This window comes from Lissotriton vulgaris, chromosome 1_2 (genome assembly GCF_964263255.1).
Source record: "Lissotriton vulgaris chromosome 1_2, aLisVul1.2, whole genome shotgun sequence".
NCBI lineage: Eukaryota > Metazoa > Chordata > Amphibia > Caudata > Salamandridae > Lissotriton > Lissotriton vulgaris.
This window is the reverse complement of record NC_141686.1, coordinates 216518483-216534997: the sequence shown is the minus strand read 5'-3', so window position 1 is coordinate 216534997 and position 16515 is coordinate 216518483. Positions and strand designations below refer to the sequence as shown.

Here is a 16515-nt window from a genome sequence, read left to right as displayed (position 1 = left end):
CAGAACATAGGCAGGCCACAATCTGTCTGTCTGTCAGACACACGCACTGCTGAGCCTGGCTGTGTCACGTATTCACGCATGCCTGATTGCCTGTGGCGTGCGCTAGGTGCCAGTCAGGCACACGCCGGCCCAGTGTGTCACGCACACATTGAGTGAGCCTGGCTGTCACATACAAGCACACTGTGCCTGCCTGTAAGGGTCACACCGTACGAGCCCGGCGTTCACACGCACACAGCGTGTGCTCCTGGCGCCCTCACAGACACACTCGGGACCCGTCTGTCAGTCCCCGTCGCCGCAGCCAGAGCCGCCTCTATTAATCCCAGGTCAGCTCTCTCGTCAGATGCGGGAATCCACAGTGCGGGGGGAGGGCTGCGGCCGGGCAGTGCGCGCCCCCGCTATAAAGAGCGCAGGAATGCGACGGCCGGCTCTCTCCCCCTCCAGAGTGCCCAGGGAGCCCGGTGTGAAGGGCAGCATGGCCTCGGCCTCCGCTGGACAGGCGCCCACCGCCAGCCGCCGGGAGCTGTGCCAGCGAGCCATCCAGCACGCACGGAACATGCGCGCCCACCTGGCCCGCCTCCTGGACGCCTATGTGAGTAGCGCGCATCCCGCGTGTCAGGCTGGGAGGGGAGGGCGGCAGGGGTCGAGGTGTGTGTCCCGGGTCTGCCTGGACGCCAGGGGGTCTGCCCGCCATTCCGTGTACACAGCAGCCTGTGCGCATAGTGTGGACGCCATGGGATCTGCCCATTCTGTGTGCGCATAGTGCGTGTGCAGTCTGTGTGAGGGGGTGGGCGTCACGGATCGAGGTGTCGAGAGTCTGCCCGGACTCCAAGGGCTCTCCACCAGTCTGTGCAGTGTGCGCGCTGGGATCTGGTGCCCAGGTCGCTCTCAACTCATTGGAATCCCTCCAGCCACCTTGATAATACTTCTAACCTAGATGCAGGGCTTTAAGTTGGCCAGGTCTTAACGGTGCTGAGCACTGGCAGTTCTTAATGCAAAGCAAAGATTGTTAGCTTACATATTTATAAGCCACGCCCTGTATGACATCGGCCACGTCCCTTTGAGAGACCCCCCTCTCCCTGATTTTTTCATCCCACTTAAACCTGCATGGATGTAACTGCTTTCAATCTCTCTATCTCCCATTAGATTGCAGATGCTTGTGTGTGCCTTGGGGGAGGGGGAGGTGTGATGGGGAGGGGCGTACATGGCAACACTGACGATTCATTTGGGACACTGCCGACACGTGCGCCAAAATGCCGTCTTTTAACTCGTCTCTTATTTAACAGCGTCCCCACGCACACTACGATGTTGGTTAATGGAAAACGCAAGTTCCCTGACCTTTGCCCCACATCTGCAGCTTCTCTGTTTCCACGCGAGGGGTAATTTTACACATTCCAGGCAGATAAGTAAAATATCCGTTTCACCAGTTTCAACTGAAACATAAGGAGATCGCGATTTGCCTAGGATCACACGGTGTAGTCGATTTGGAAAGCTAGAATTACAATCTGGGGCTCCTGGGTTGTTAGGCAGTTCACAGGACGGCCAGTATATGCACAGTATCGGAGTCCCAGTCACGCCCGCTCCCCTGATTTGTGATTTCACCGTGTATGTAATCTCATACAAATCGGACGCCCCCATTGGCAACAAAACAAAATAACGAATAAAGCTCTTTGTGGTTCAAAAAGTGATGTAAATGGACCTAAAAAGATTTTAGGAGCAGTTCTGGATGCTCCAGAACACTCCCTTCTGCATTGTTTTCTCAGCAGATCTTTATTCATCTCAGCCTCATTTAAGTTTTTTGCCTCAGAGTATCCGTTTGTTCTAAAATGTCCCAAGAAATTACTTTCAAAAGGCGATGACCCTAAATGTGGCTCGAATGTGACGAATTGACATGCACCCCGTGCTTAGAGGCCAAGGCACTGAAGGCACTGTGCTAGTTTGCACCGACTTGTGTGTTTAAGTCCCTGCGCAGACACTGGGCGCGTTGTGTGATCTTGGCCCGCCTCTGACTACAGACTCCCGTTACCAAGGGGCCATTCAGAAATGTATTCCTTCACTGACTGAAGAATGACACTTTGGGCAAACATGGAAGTACGGCACAGGCTGGCGAGAGATCAGACGCGGGTTGTTTTCAGATCTACGTCACATGCTGTTTACCTAATCCCTACACTGACATTTCGATTAGTGTGTTCAGCGAAAGGCCATGGAGGGAAGGTTAAACAGATATATTTAAACAGATATATTTAAGTACCCCTTGGGCTATGCAAATCCCTTGCATGTCCTCTGCAGCCACGCCTTCTTGTCGCGTTCCTCTGGTGATGTGCTGCAGGGGGCCCCAATAGAGTGCTTATAAATAAAATACATGCATTCGGAGCCTTCACATAGGTATAACATGCTGGAGATGCGATGACGCACGTAGCCCGTGGTAACAGCCCCCTGGAGAAAATGGCGACAGGCTTCTGGCGCACAGGTGACTCAGGGCACGGCGCTGTCACCCGGCTTCTTCCTGGCACCCTGCGGGCCTTGGGGTGCTCGCTCGATGCGCTGGGGCCCTCGGCGGTGCCCACTGTGCGCTGTTGATGGTGGGCAATGTCACACCCTATCTGAGACACTGTAAACAGAATGAGAATGGTGAGAAACATTATCACGCCCACGGTTATTGGCCATTTAATAAATGTAAGATGTATTAACAATGCCTGAATGTATGAATGCGAAACAACAGAGCGCGGGGCACGGTGGGGCTTTACCAGTGGATGTCGATAAAGGGGCGGATACCCAGGGATGCTGTTCACGCCGCCGGGGCGGTGGAGGGCTCCAGAGCCGCAGGTGGGAGAGGCAGCGGGGGCTCTGCTGGGGCTTCCTGTCGCCGAGGCCCCTTTCACGCAGTTCTTTTGCTCTGGGCTTTCCCTTGTCTTTTCCTGTGTAGAGTCAGTGCTCATTTTCATATCTATTAGGTACCGTAATTGCCTAGTTGAAATGCCTGTAGGAATTGTAATATTTGTATACACACAGACGCAGTTGTCCTGGACCACACTGCCCTGCAGTAATGATTACATGTATGGAATACATTAGTTATGGGGTCGCTGGTGGGGCACAAGTCCCCTTCAAAACGATTTTTATTAGCACCCGTTTCACATTTATTTATTTATTTATGCGTTTTTATATAGCGTGGACTTTACCCGAAGGTGTCAGAGCGCTTCACAATAGGAACAGTAATGATACATGAGGCGAAAATAACAAGTGAACACATTACAAAAGCAAACGTTAAGTTACATGAGGCAAAAGTGACAATTGTGAGCAAGCAAAATACAAGAGGTAGCAAACGGTACATTACAGGAGGAAAAAGTGACATGTGTGCAAGTTACAAAGGCATACAAAGTACATGTAGTGGTTTAATACTGCAATAAATGGTAGACACTCAAACACAAGAACAAACGTTACTTAGGCAATGGTGGCACTTGTGCAAGTATCTGAAGCAAACGAAATGTGAGAGGTAGCAAACAGTGTGTCACAAGAGAAAAGTGACGTGTGCATGTTACAAAAGAGTACCAAACACAGGTAGAAGGATAATATATGTAGGCACTTGCTTGCCCGTGCTGCCCCGTTCATCTGTGTGTTTTTACTTGGTATCATACGTCGATGGACTTTATTTGGGTCTGCCTAGCATGGACGTCGTGAACTTCCCGTTTTTATCAGCTATAGCTTGAGGGTGTGAGGCGTAGGTTCCTTTACCTGCAGTTTAATCGCTCATAATTAATTTTTACAAGGAAGAACTAAAGATGGGCTGATAGAAAAGAGAAAGAAGGATAGGCGGCTGGGTGAATTTCACGAGTGGATGAACGAAAGGATGGATGAGTGAGTGAAGGAATCGTTAGATGAAAGGATGGATGAATGAGTGGGTGAAAGGATGGATGGATGACGGGTAAAGGATGGGTGGGTAAAAGGATGGATGGGTCTGTAAATGTATGTGTGGGTAAAAGGATGCACAAGTGTGTGAAAGGATGCATTGATGAGTGAAATAATTGATTGATGGGTGAAAGGATGTATTGATGGGTGAAAGGATGGATGGGTGAGTTGATCAGTGGATGGGTGGGGGACGCAATGGATTGATGAGTGAACGTGTGGATGGATGAAAGGATTGATGAATGAGTGGGTAAAAGGGTGGGTGGATGAGTTGGTTAGCAGATGGGTGGGTGAAAGGATGAGTGGGTGAGAGAATGGGTCAATAGCAGGGTAATCTGAGAGGACAATGAATGGATGGGCGGATGAAAGGATGACAGCGTAAATGGCAATCTGAGAGGATGATGGATCAGGGGTGAAAGGATAGCAGGGTTAATGGAAGTCTGAAAAAAATGGATGGATGAAAAAGTGAAAGGAAATTTGAGATGAGGGATGGATGAATGGATGGACAAAAGATCAACTGATAGATGAAAGGCTTTATTGATGGATGAGTAAATCAATGGATAGATGGAATGGCCAATGGGTGGATGGTATGGTGGAAGACTGAATGATGGATGAAAGAATAAATGGATGGCATAATGTAAAGGTGAAATGGTGGACATCAGTGCGTGAATAGTAGGATAAATGCATGAATGGATAGATGTTTGGATGGAAGAAACTAGGGAGCTTTTTAGGTCATGACTATTCTATCCCATAAGGGAAAAATAGACGAGAGTATAGAGGGCAAACCAAGCTCTGAAACCATTGCGGATTTCGTCCAGTTCATGTGGTGCATTCGTGCGGAAAGAGCGTCCACATCAAACCCATCAGCCTCCCTCCCACAGGCATCTGAAGCTTCCCCAGAGTGCGCTCGGCCTCAGGCAATCACTCCAGCACGCGCTCGGGCTCACTTCTCCTCCCCCCTAATTACTTCCCTGCTGTTTCACTTTCACGGCCGCAAGGCCGTTCTTCAAAGGGATCCGCTCCCCCGCCCCCTGCTTCACACTTCAAAGGACCCGTCTGCTCAATTTGAATGTCGGGTTTCTCGTTTCGTATCAAGCCTGTCTGCCTCTTGTGTTCCGCAGCTTTACAGGGAAGCTATAGTCGAGATCTAAACCAATCTGTGAATCTCATCCTCTCGTGCTTTTCTTCTCCCCTCGTGCTTTTCTGCTCCCCTCCCCTCTCTCCCGATATATCAGAACCACACCACACCCACAAAGCTAACATGATTTGTGTGTACTCATGGTGCTGTTCTGCAACAAAAGCGTTAACTAAGTCAGCAATAATCTACCTTGGTGGGTGCAACCACCCGCCTGCTCAATTTGAATGTCGGGTTTCTCGTTTCGTGTCAAGCCTGTCTGCCTCTTGTGTTCCGCAGCTTTACAGGGAAGCTACAGTCGAGATCCAAACCAATCTGTGAATGGAAACTGTATTTACTATCCTGCCACCTGGGAGTGACCCAAAAATATTGCAGCGGCACTGCAGACTGGCTGCATGGAGCATTACAGCATGCCTGCGCTGGTGAGTCATGAGGTTTAATGGCCAAGTGACTCCAAACACATGACACTTCTTCGAGCCCGCTAATGCTTCTCAGTTATTTCATTCAGGTCCGGCACCTACTCTGTGAACGGGGATTGAACGGCCCTAGCTTTACCCATGCCATGGGGTACGGTAAACAGGTGTGCTAAAGTCGTGATACATGGCTTGTTTCGAATCATCTTCCGGCCTTTATTTATTATCCATGCTCTCAAAATTAATTGCCAAGTCAGGAGAAACGGAAATCAGCCTTTTTTCTGAGACATAAAAGGCAGTCATTTTAGCATTTACTGTTTTTTCTGCCACAAGTCAGAGTGCATGGTTCGGCACTTTCAGCGTCCCATCTAAATGACTTTCGTTATATAGTGTTTCATACCGGTCTTAAGCAGTTTATTATTCAGTTAAATGGTCCTCCGCTTGTTGCCCAAAAGGCTAGGAAGATTTAAACTTGGGACCAGCCGATGTCGGCTTCTGGCACGCATTTGATGCCTCGTTTTAAAGTGTACTGCAGAAAGCTGAGCTGTCCAGGCTAGTTAGAACTTAGCACCGCAAAGCATCGAGTTTCAGATGGCCTTATTTGAGCTTTGATAGATCGGTCTCGTATATGTGTTCACCTGTGCACTGAATCCTCGTCCCTGCCCACATTCTGTTCATCCCGAACCTTGGTTAAACAGTAGTCAGTGGTTTGTAACTCAGCGAAAACATCCAACTAACTTCATGCGTAGCTCCCAGCCGCCCACCTCCACCTTCTACCAGTGCACTGGAATATGTGCCGTCTACTACGGAGCTGGTGTGATGCAACCCACTCAAAGGTAATGACGTGCAGGAGGCCCAAGTATCAAGCCTTCTCGCTTCTTAATTGGCTTTTCATGTCTGGCAGCACCACTCAGCACCACCACAGCACCACTCAGCACCACCACATTATCACTCAGCACCACCACAGCATCACTCAGCACCACCCCAGCCTCACTCAGCACCACCATAGCAACACTCAGCACCACCACAGCATCACTCAGCACCACCACATTATCACTCAACACTACCACATTATCACTCAGCACCACCACAGCACCACTCAGCACCACTACAGCACCACTCAGCACCACCACAGCATCATTCAGCACCACCACAGCACCACTCAGCACCACCACAGCATCACTCAGCACCACCATGGCACCACTCAGCACCACCACAGCATCACTCAGCACCACCACAGCACCACTCAGCACCACCACAGCATCACTCAGCACCACTCAGCACCACCACAGCATCACTCAGGGGCACCACAACATCACTATGCACCACCACAGCATCACTGAACGCCACAGCATCATTCATCGCCACCACAACATCACTCCACGCCCTCACAACATCAATCTGTGAAACCATTCAGCAATACCTGGTTCAAATACGTTCTCTCAATGTTTCAAGCTTTATTACAAATGTCACAAAAAGATGTTAATATTTCACTTCTGTTCTTGGATTTTCGTCACAATAAGATACACTGAACATAATCTTCACAAAAGTTATCTACAAAAGTTTAAGCTATTGCCATTATAAATTACAATCACTTTTATTTAAGTATTAATTATTTAAAAAAAATAAAAGCCATTATTATTTGTAATATCAATACATCTAAGTCACGTAAATACAAAACATGTTGCATTTACAAATGCTATAGGTGTCACATTTGCGAAAGTTATAACTATTGGCATTGTAAATGACAAAGCTATTAATTTAGCTATTTTCAAAACCAACACATAAATAAAAAAAAAATCATTTACAAGACCAATAGCTCAAAGTTTCCTAATGCGAGACCTATTGCATTGCAAATGCTTGTTTAGGGAGGTTTGGACTTCACTTGCTTGGTGGCATAATTGCTTTGGTTCAAAGTGGGGGTATTATAATTTTCAGGCTAGTCCCTTGCTGCTTAGATTTATAAGAAGCAAAACATGTTTGTTGCTTTGTAAAGAAATTATTACAATTCACAAAAAAACTGTTAATCCCAAAATTGAATGTACCTTCTGTTTAGGGAACTTACTATTACCTCACTTTCCAGTTTTTGACTGTGATGGTGTTTGCTGGTTCAAATGAAAACGAATGCATGGGTTTAATTCACTTAAAAATTACAAAACAGCATAATTTCTTTTGTTATGAAGTGATGATGTGATACATTTTATAATGTACATAAGCATGGATCTCATTTGCTGGTAAGTCAGTGCTGTGACATTAGAACATATTTTCAGTGCCTGCCATTAAAGCACTTGAAAGTGGTGAAAAGACCACCCACTCTTAAAATTCACATAGTCAATTAAAGCACTTGAATGTTGGGGGCCCCAATCCCACTGTCCTCCAGGCCCAAGTCTCCAAAGACCTAAGGAAAGTTTAGGATTGCAGATGGTTTTTCGTCACAACACCTCTTCTGCCTTCCTTCTGCCACCTCCCAAGGTATCTCCAAGACACGAGGGCAGTGCAGGATGGGCAAATGCTGAGCCATCACTTCTGCTGTCTTATCCGCCTCCAGATAGACTGCACCGACTCAAGGGACTTCACAGACCTGTGAGAAATGGGCAAAGGCAAGATCAGTAGCCTCCACAGTTTCCCCTACCATCTGCAGGTCTCCACAGACCCAAAGAAGGTAGAATGGTGGGTGGTATCAATCACCCTGTCTTCTCCCACCTCTCAGATGTAACTACAGACGTGAGGCAAATACAAGATCAGTCGCTTCCACACACCCAAGGAAGGTGGCCTGCCAGATAGTTATCAGTCACTTCTCTCATCTCCAAAGGCACCTCAAGGCATGAGAGAAGCACTGGATGGGTAAATAGTGGGTCATCACTTCTGTCTTTTCTGCCTCCACCTAGTCTTTGAAGAACCGAAGGAAGCGGGTGAATGGCGACTGGTAATCAGCAGACTGTGCTGACTGCTCCACCACCCCAAGCCTCCACAAACTCCCTAAAGTGGCAGGTCTTTATCCATCACTTCACCGGTCTTCCTTTGGTTTCCTGAGCTATCTCTAGAAATGCGGGAAGCACTGGAATGGCCGTCACCTCTACCGGCTTACCTGCCTTCCCTGGCTCTTCACAGTCTCAAGGGAAGTGGTAGAATGGCTAATGGCGATCCACCCCAGTACATAATCAGTTTCAAGGCTTCCGCACATCAGAGAAAAGTGGCCATAGGGGTTCCACTCAGAGGAGGTTGAGGGGACTTAGAGTGGGGAACACACAGCAAAAGCAGTTATGGATGAAAAGGTAGCAACAAAGGGGTGTTTTTATGCTTCAGGCATCCAGGCCATATCATATATAATGTAAGCTTTAACATATTGGGTTTTGAATTAGTGTTGTCACATGGCTCAGTTAGGCCCGGGGAGAAATGCTGCCATTTTAATATGCACATGTTTTCCTAAATTGTCTTCTCTTTTACACTATGACTTTTGACACACATCTGAGTGTGTGACAGTGCAGGATTAGTTTCCATTAAACTACATTTGCTTACATATTCCACTTCGTAAGAACACTATCACGGCCCCTTGAACAACTCGTACAAGGTCTGAACATACATTGTGCATATTTGATTGTTTGTTATTCATCCACGAGGCGACGCAGCTATCAATAGAACATAAACAATGGCATTTGACTAAGGTCTCGGCTCGGGAGCAAGGATGCCTTTTGTTATAAATAAACAACCTTTTCCGGGTTGGGGCAGAGGAGCGCTTGCTGTAATTGCAAGGTCACTGTACATTAAAATCTCAGCCAAGCTGCTTTCTTTATACCTCTGCAAGGAGGGATGTCCAACCTGTGAGCAAGAAAGCAACCTACATATCTTCCTTTCATTTAATGGGGGTTGGATCATCCAATAGGGGATTCTTGGCAGAACACATACATACACTCTAGACATCTAGGTTAGGGAACACATATTACTATATACACTGTTCTATATGCTTGCATATATGCATTGTTTTAGCAAGATGGCAGAACCATTCATTTTGTTCACTGTCCTTATACTGCTAATTACTTTTATCTGATCCTGTCTATTGATCATTACAGCACATTGCTCAGTATCAGTTTGGCACCCTCCCAACGTTTATGTTGCCCAGCAAATGCGCAGTTCCTACTTGAAAGTGAAAACTACACAATGCAGTGTAGTGGTTATGTTACATTTTGTAGCCTTGGTGTTGTGTTGTTTTCTAAACAGTTGTGTTGTTTTTGTGTTTTGCATTTTGTTATGTTATTGTTCTCCTAATGCGACTGGGCAACATTTGTTTTATTCAGCTCAATGTCATTTCCATCCAAACCAAACATATTCTATCAATGTACCAGTAAAAAGTACCAATTTGCCATTGGCAAATGTGGTAAAATACCACTATTCAAGATCTTCAGCTATTTAAAACACCAATCAAGCCCAAAATCACCCCAAAGACCTGCTTTAAATGCCTAGTCCCATGCTTTTTTGCCATTTTCCCTTTCCTCGGCTGACTTCTCCCTTTCCTTGGCTGAGCCTAGTGCTCCATCTGCTCTCAAACAGGGACTCAGCCGAGTGGCAGAGTGGATGCAGGCGAATCTCCTGAAATTGAACGGCGACAAGACGGAGGTGATCATCCTGGGCAAGCATAAACATCTTTGGGGCCCCCAACATTGGCCTCCGGAAATGGGTCTGTTACCCCTGCCTGTCGCGCAGGTGCGAAACCTTGGCTTTGTTTTGGACGATTCGCTTTCTATGCGGCACCAAGTGGTCAGAGTGGCAGCCACCTGTTTTTCCATCTTCGGGTGGCTCCGGAAAATCCTCTGGATGCTCCCGGACTCGACAAGGCGCACTGTAGTCCAGGCTTTGGTCACCTCTTGCCTGGACTACGGTAATGTGCTTTACCTTGTAGCTACCGTGGAAATCCAGAGGAAACTCCAGCTTGTCCAAAACTCAGCCGCACGTCTTCTTTGCAATGTCCCCTGGAGATCCTCTATTTCCCCTTATCTAAAAGACTTACACTGGCTTCGCATCGAAAGCAGAGTTAAATTTAAGGCCCTCTGCTTCATGCATAAGATCAAGCAGGGGTCTGCTCCGGCGTACCTCCAGTCTCTGGTCCAAGAATACTCTCCAACTCGTCTCCTAAGATCTTCATCCCTAGGGAACTTTTGGATTCCACGTTTTAAACTGACGAGAATGGGCGGACGCTCCTTCTCTTGTCTGGCTCCTAAACTGTGGAATTCTCTCCCTGACGCGCTGAAACTCGAACCATCTTGGATGAAATTTCGAAGAGATCTCAAAACCTGGCTCTTCCCCCAGTGATAGTTGTTGGGCTTTCAGTGCCACCTCAAGCGGTGCCAGGAGACCCCATGTGGGTAGCTGAGCGCCTTATAAGTCTAACTACAAATACAAATACAAATTCAATGTACTGCTCCTGCAGTTAACTGTCCACTCTTCAGAGTCCAGGTTTAAACACTATACTCTCTGTTGTCACAATAAAGACTGCTTAAATATATGTGTTTAACCAACCATATTAGCAAATTTTTCAATGATCCAAAATTTGGATTCTGGAGACTCAGAAGGGTTCTGCTGCTGCAAAGGCAGTCGCCTTGTTCCTGCCTTACAAGTGTTGTGTGAAAGCAATCTGCTCCCCCATTGGGATTACGTGGTGCACTGGGGCTTACCATGTTTCCATTCATGCTGTGCATAAAGGAACTGCACAGCCTGCATCCGTTGCCTGGATACCCAGAAGGGATATTTGTATCTGAATATTGAGGCACCAGGTAGAGTAAGAAGAGGTATAGATCTTCTCTAATAAGAGAAATATATGATGATATGCCATGCTTGATGAGAGGGAGGAATTACAGTTCTTTCTCACAATAGGAAGTTTTTATGTTTCTGGTATCAGAAAAAGTGAATATATCTCACGGAGGATACAGATATATATGGGTCCCACCATTAGAATTTGTGGTCAATATTTACCATGGCCTTTTTGTACAGAAAAGTAGACACCAGTCTGAATTCCTCAAGGGATCATTTGTGTTGATACCTCAAGGTTTCGCGAAGAAACTAACTGATGAAACAAAAAATATTTAAAAATGAGCAGGAAAATCACAGCTATTTGTGGCAATACTTTAATTTGTAACTTCTTTTCAGAATGGGTGATTTACAAAAGCAATGTACCATTATGCCCACTTGACCCCTCTGGTTGTGGTGAGATATAGGGTTTGTAGATTTCCTAAGAACCTAAGGTACCCAGAGCCAACAATTCAACTGCACCGTACAATAGTTTTTCATTCGGTACAGGGTATAGAGCAATTCATATGATAAAATATAAAGAAAGAAAACTGGGTATTAAGGAAACATATGTATTTCTGAATTAGACACCAAATACAGAGTTTAGGAGCAGTGGTTATTTGTACATTTCTGAATTTGTGGGTACCAATACTAACATGTGATTCAGAGCATTCTCCATAATGTCTTCTTTCTTACACACTGGCTTATATTTGGAAGGCACATATGAAAAAAAATAAGATTTATAATAATAAATGTTGTACTATTCTGTATTCCCACATGTCTCCCAATAGAAATGGAACCTACTTGTGTGGGTAGGCCTAGTGTCTGGAACATGAAAGGGCTTACAACACAACATGGACACATCAATTCTGGTCCACTGAAAACTGACCCTTTTTTTTCAATATGCGTAGCTGTGCACTTTGGACCCTAGCTCAGCTGCCACCTAAGGAAACCTAGCAAACCTGTACATTTTTAAAAACTAGACACCTAGGGAAATCCAGCGTGGGGGACCTCTGTGGCTCCCACCAGGTTGTCCTTTCCATAAGCCTTTGAAAACCTCAAAGCTTGCCTAAAACACATTTTCCTCATTTCTGTGCTGAAAACTTCTGGAATCTACAGGGAGCCACACATTTCCTACCACCTATAATTCCCTTAAGTCTTCCGATAAAAATGGTACCTCATTTGTGTGGGTAGGACTAGTGCTCGTAATAGCAAAGGCCTCAAAATACGACATGGACACATCACATTTTTCCATGAAAACTCACCCTCTGTTTTTTGCAATTTGACTAATTGTGGATTTTGTGCTCTATCTCCACCGACACGTAGGGAAGCCTAGCAAACCTACACATTTCTGAAAATTAGATACCTAGAGGAATCCAGGCTGGGGTGACTTGTGTGGCTACCACCAGAGTTTCCTACCCAGAGGTCTTTGCAAACCTCAAACATTGACTTTAAAACATTTCCTCCCATTTCTGTGATAGAAGGTTCTGGAATCTGCAGATAGCTACACATTTCCTACCACCTACCATTCCCCAAGGCTCCCATTAATAACATCACCTCACTTGTATGTGCCAATAAAAATGTTACTCTACACGCGTGGCTGGGCGTAGTGCCAGCGACAAGCAGAGCAACTCTCATTGGCACACTTTTGATTTGTGCCTGTTGGGTCACCCCTGTCGAAAGCACCCCCTCCCATTTTACAATAAAAACGAACCATGGTGACTAGTGGACTTTCCGACCCCACCAGGGTCAAACTGGATGTAATTGCATCTGATCTCTCCCAGGGGGAACAGAAAGACTGTAGGGGTTGGGGTGAGAGTGAGCAGGAGCATTAACCTATGCCAGTGGGGCCACTACCCCTCTAACTGCACTCCCTGGTGGTCTAATAGGTTTCCTGCCTTCTGCTGGGGGCAGAATGGAGGACAACACCACCTATATGAGCAGAAATACTTCAGAGGGTAATTTAGGAGGCATGGGGATTAGGCCAGATGCCTGGGTAGACGACCCCCACCCATTTATACACCTAAAAAAACTGGTGTCTAGTGGGCTTTCTGGACCCCGGGGGGCATATTGGAGGTATGGAAACAGAAAGACTTCTGGGCCTGGAAGGGGGGAGGGAAAGCACTAGCCCATTGCAAGCGGGGTACTTCCACCTTCAGAACCTTCTCCCCCGTGATCTAGTCAGCTTTCTGCCACCTGCCTGGACTCTTTTGGGAAGGTGGGGGCTAGGCCAGAGGCCTGGGAGGGCCATCTCCCACCAAGTTTGGCACCAAAAAAATCCCTGGTGTCTAGTGGGCTTTCTACCCCCTCCCCCAGACCAGATTGGAGGCAACAAACTGCAACCTGCCCCCTGTGGACTTTTGGACTAGTTCGGAGAGCACTACACCTTTTACAAGGGGATTTCTCCCTCCTATAAAATAGTCTGGGTGTCTAGTGGGTGGATCCCTGCTTGGGGATCGCCCTTCTGCGGCGATCCCCAATTAGATATACACAAGGGAGAGGTATCATTAGAAAGCAGAGATCCACATGGCCTGCCATGTTTATGTGCATGTTGGAAATTCAGACTAGGGTGGGACATCCAACCCAAAGTAGAGACGAAACAAAACCCGATAGAGATCTGTCTGCAAGCCATACCTCTCCTCCCTTGCCCGTAGATAAACCATGAGTCCCTCTCACCCCCTCAGCATGATGAGTACCTTTACTTATTTTTTCACGTCCCACCTCATTAGCATTTTAACAATGACGCAGTGGTGATCTTGAGAACCCAAACCGTCCACCTGTCAGAAGTGATTTGCTGATAACATCAATAGGACATACAGACGTGCTGCCAAAATCAAAACCATTGTCAGAGCTACGCAATAGGCAAAGTCACATAAGCTGTTCAGACACCATCGAAGCCCGCGTGGTATCAGCATAGAGGGGTGTATTAGGTCAATGTGGTGTTGTGGTCTAGTTACCCAACCACCATGTGATGTGCGCAAGTGCTGATGGGATAGTCAGCTGCCATTGCAGACGGGGGCACTGAGAGAAGCGTATGCCTGGGCTCTCCCTCCAATAATAAAGGAACCTACAAAGTACCTGCAGTGTCCGTAACTTCTTGGTAAGGTGCGACCTGATGTTACAAAGTGGCGACGAGGCGGACGAACCTCGATCTGCAGCCACGACGTTCTGCACCTGCTCGTGTGCACCGAGCCGCCACACACCACCACGGACCCGCGTCACTGCCATCGGAGGGGGAGTGCAACGGTGCGACGCACGCCAGTGAGTTGCGTCTTCTAAATCTTTCCTGCATGTACAAACAGGCCTCACTGACCGACGCATTCAAAAGGCAAGTTCATGCTCAGGTACACGTGTGCACCCAATTCCGAGGCCCCGAGACAGAGAGCACCAGGTGTCAGTGATTAAGCAGTAAGTGCCTGCAATACGTCCCTGCGCTAGCAAAATGCATTAAAACACTCTCCAACAACCACAAGGACACAACACACAGTCAAGCATCCACACCTTGCTTCCCTGAGAGGCTGCTTCAAGTACTGGCTTATTGTTGCGGGCTTGGTAGTCCTTCCCGCGCCATACACACTCTCTGCCGCTCCAAGGCCCTCAATGCCAAGTTGCCCCGGTTTGCTGTGTGGGGCAGCCTGGACCATGCAAGTAACTACCCCTGCTACACTCAGTTAAGGGGCATGCTGGGACAACCCCCCTGCACAGTGCCACTCCTGTACGAAAGGGTAATCTACCCACCGCTACTCCTTCCATCTACGGGGATCCTCAGTCTGACATCCACCGGTCTGCCAATATGTGTGCACAGACCTTCTCCTTCACTAGCCCCATCCTGTTCATGCCGAAGCCAGGTGAGCCAGCCATGAAATGGGCTGATAGGAAGGGCTAATTCCTAAACTATCTGTCTACCCTGGAGGATGGATTGGATTGGATTTGAGACTTGTTAAGCGCTCGATTACCCGAAGGTGTCTTGGTGCTAATGTCCAGCCGATGAAAAACAACACCACAATTGCTTTGTTAATGTATGATTTCTTCTATTTATTGAAAAGCCTTGTTTTTAGCTGTTTCCTAAATTCAAGTAGTGATTTGCAGTTTTTTAGTTGTAGTGGCAGAGACTTCCAGATTTTCGCAGGAAGAAAATTCGGTTACATAATCTAGGGACAGAGGGGTTGCGACTCTATGAGAGTATGGTAAAAAGACTAGGATTCCCAATGACACTGATGTATTCCAGCATGCATTGGAAGATTTAGACTGTCATTATCAACCAGTTGTTTGCACTACCATAGACATTTACAATTTCTTTCAAAGGAAGCAAAATGATACGGAGAGGGTGGAAGACTACGTGGGTGTGCTGAGAAGACTGGTAGTTATTGCAAATTTGGCCGCCATGATGATCTAGTGCGAGACCAGATAATAATGCACACAGTCAAAATGAATGTACAGGAGAAGTTGTGGGTTAGTGTGGATGCCCCCCTTAAGGAGATTATTGCGATTATTGCGATTGTAAAGAAGGCAGAACTGTCCAAAAGATGCACAGTAGCCGCAAAGAAAGACAGTGACAGCAAACCCAGCGTGTGCAGAGTGAGCAACATGAGTGCGCCTAATGATAAACCTCTGCCCAATGCTGGGACCAGAAACAGCAGGAAGCAGATGAAAAAATATACTGGACCCAAGTGCTAACGGAAAGTCCAGTCCACGGTTTGCATTGAGCCTATCGCCGAGCCCGGCGTGGAAGTGTGGAGAGCTGCTGCGGTTGCAGCGTGTTGCTCGAGCCGGCTTTTACAGCGGGGAGGCCAAGCCGACTTGAGCCGTTGATGCCGGGGGTTTTGGGGGGGGAGGCGTTCAAGCAATACTGCCCACCTTGCCTGTTTGCCCTCCCGCCTGCCCGTTTGCGGCCGCCCGTTTGCGGCCGCCCGCTTTCAGCCAGCCGCCCGCTTCACCCAGTGCTTGGGCGGGGGCAGGAGAAGTGTGAGTCGTGGAAGAGAAGCCTGGCGGCAGCAACACTTTGGAGCCGCGAGCCGGTTGAACCGAGAGGAGCCCAGGCATCCAAGGCATTCAAGGAGCCGACAGCGAATTTGCGGTCTAGAGGCTACGGCTGCATCCGGACTGGGTTGCAATGCTGGTGTTTTACAATCCCCAAGCATGTGATTCCGGTGCCTTCTAGCACTGCAAGATCGAGAAAGAAAAAAAGAGCACAGACACAGGAGGTACAGAAAATGATTATTCTGCTGGAACTACAGAGAGCAGCAGAGAGCAACTAACAGACGACAAGGCAGAGGCAGAGGCAGA

At 47.4% G+C, this 16515-nt stretch overlaps 1 protein-coding gene across 2 annotated transcripts in view; it reads left to right on the top strand.

Annotated features, from left to right (window-relative positions):
- The first annotated feature begins 340 nt into the window (after positions 1-340).
- Positions 341-16515, top strand: part of LOC147735033 (ciliary neurotrophic factor-like) — a 550327-nt gene continuing 534152 nt past the window's right edge. The window contains exon 1 of one of the 2 annotated variants that reach the window (XM_086953134.1): positions 341-589. In XM_086953134.1, coding sequence (XP_086809260.1) covers positions 341-589 — 249 coding nt within the window. The remainder of the gene's footprint in view (positions 590-16515) is intronic. The other variant, XM_086953133.1, reaches the window with a different exon arrangement.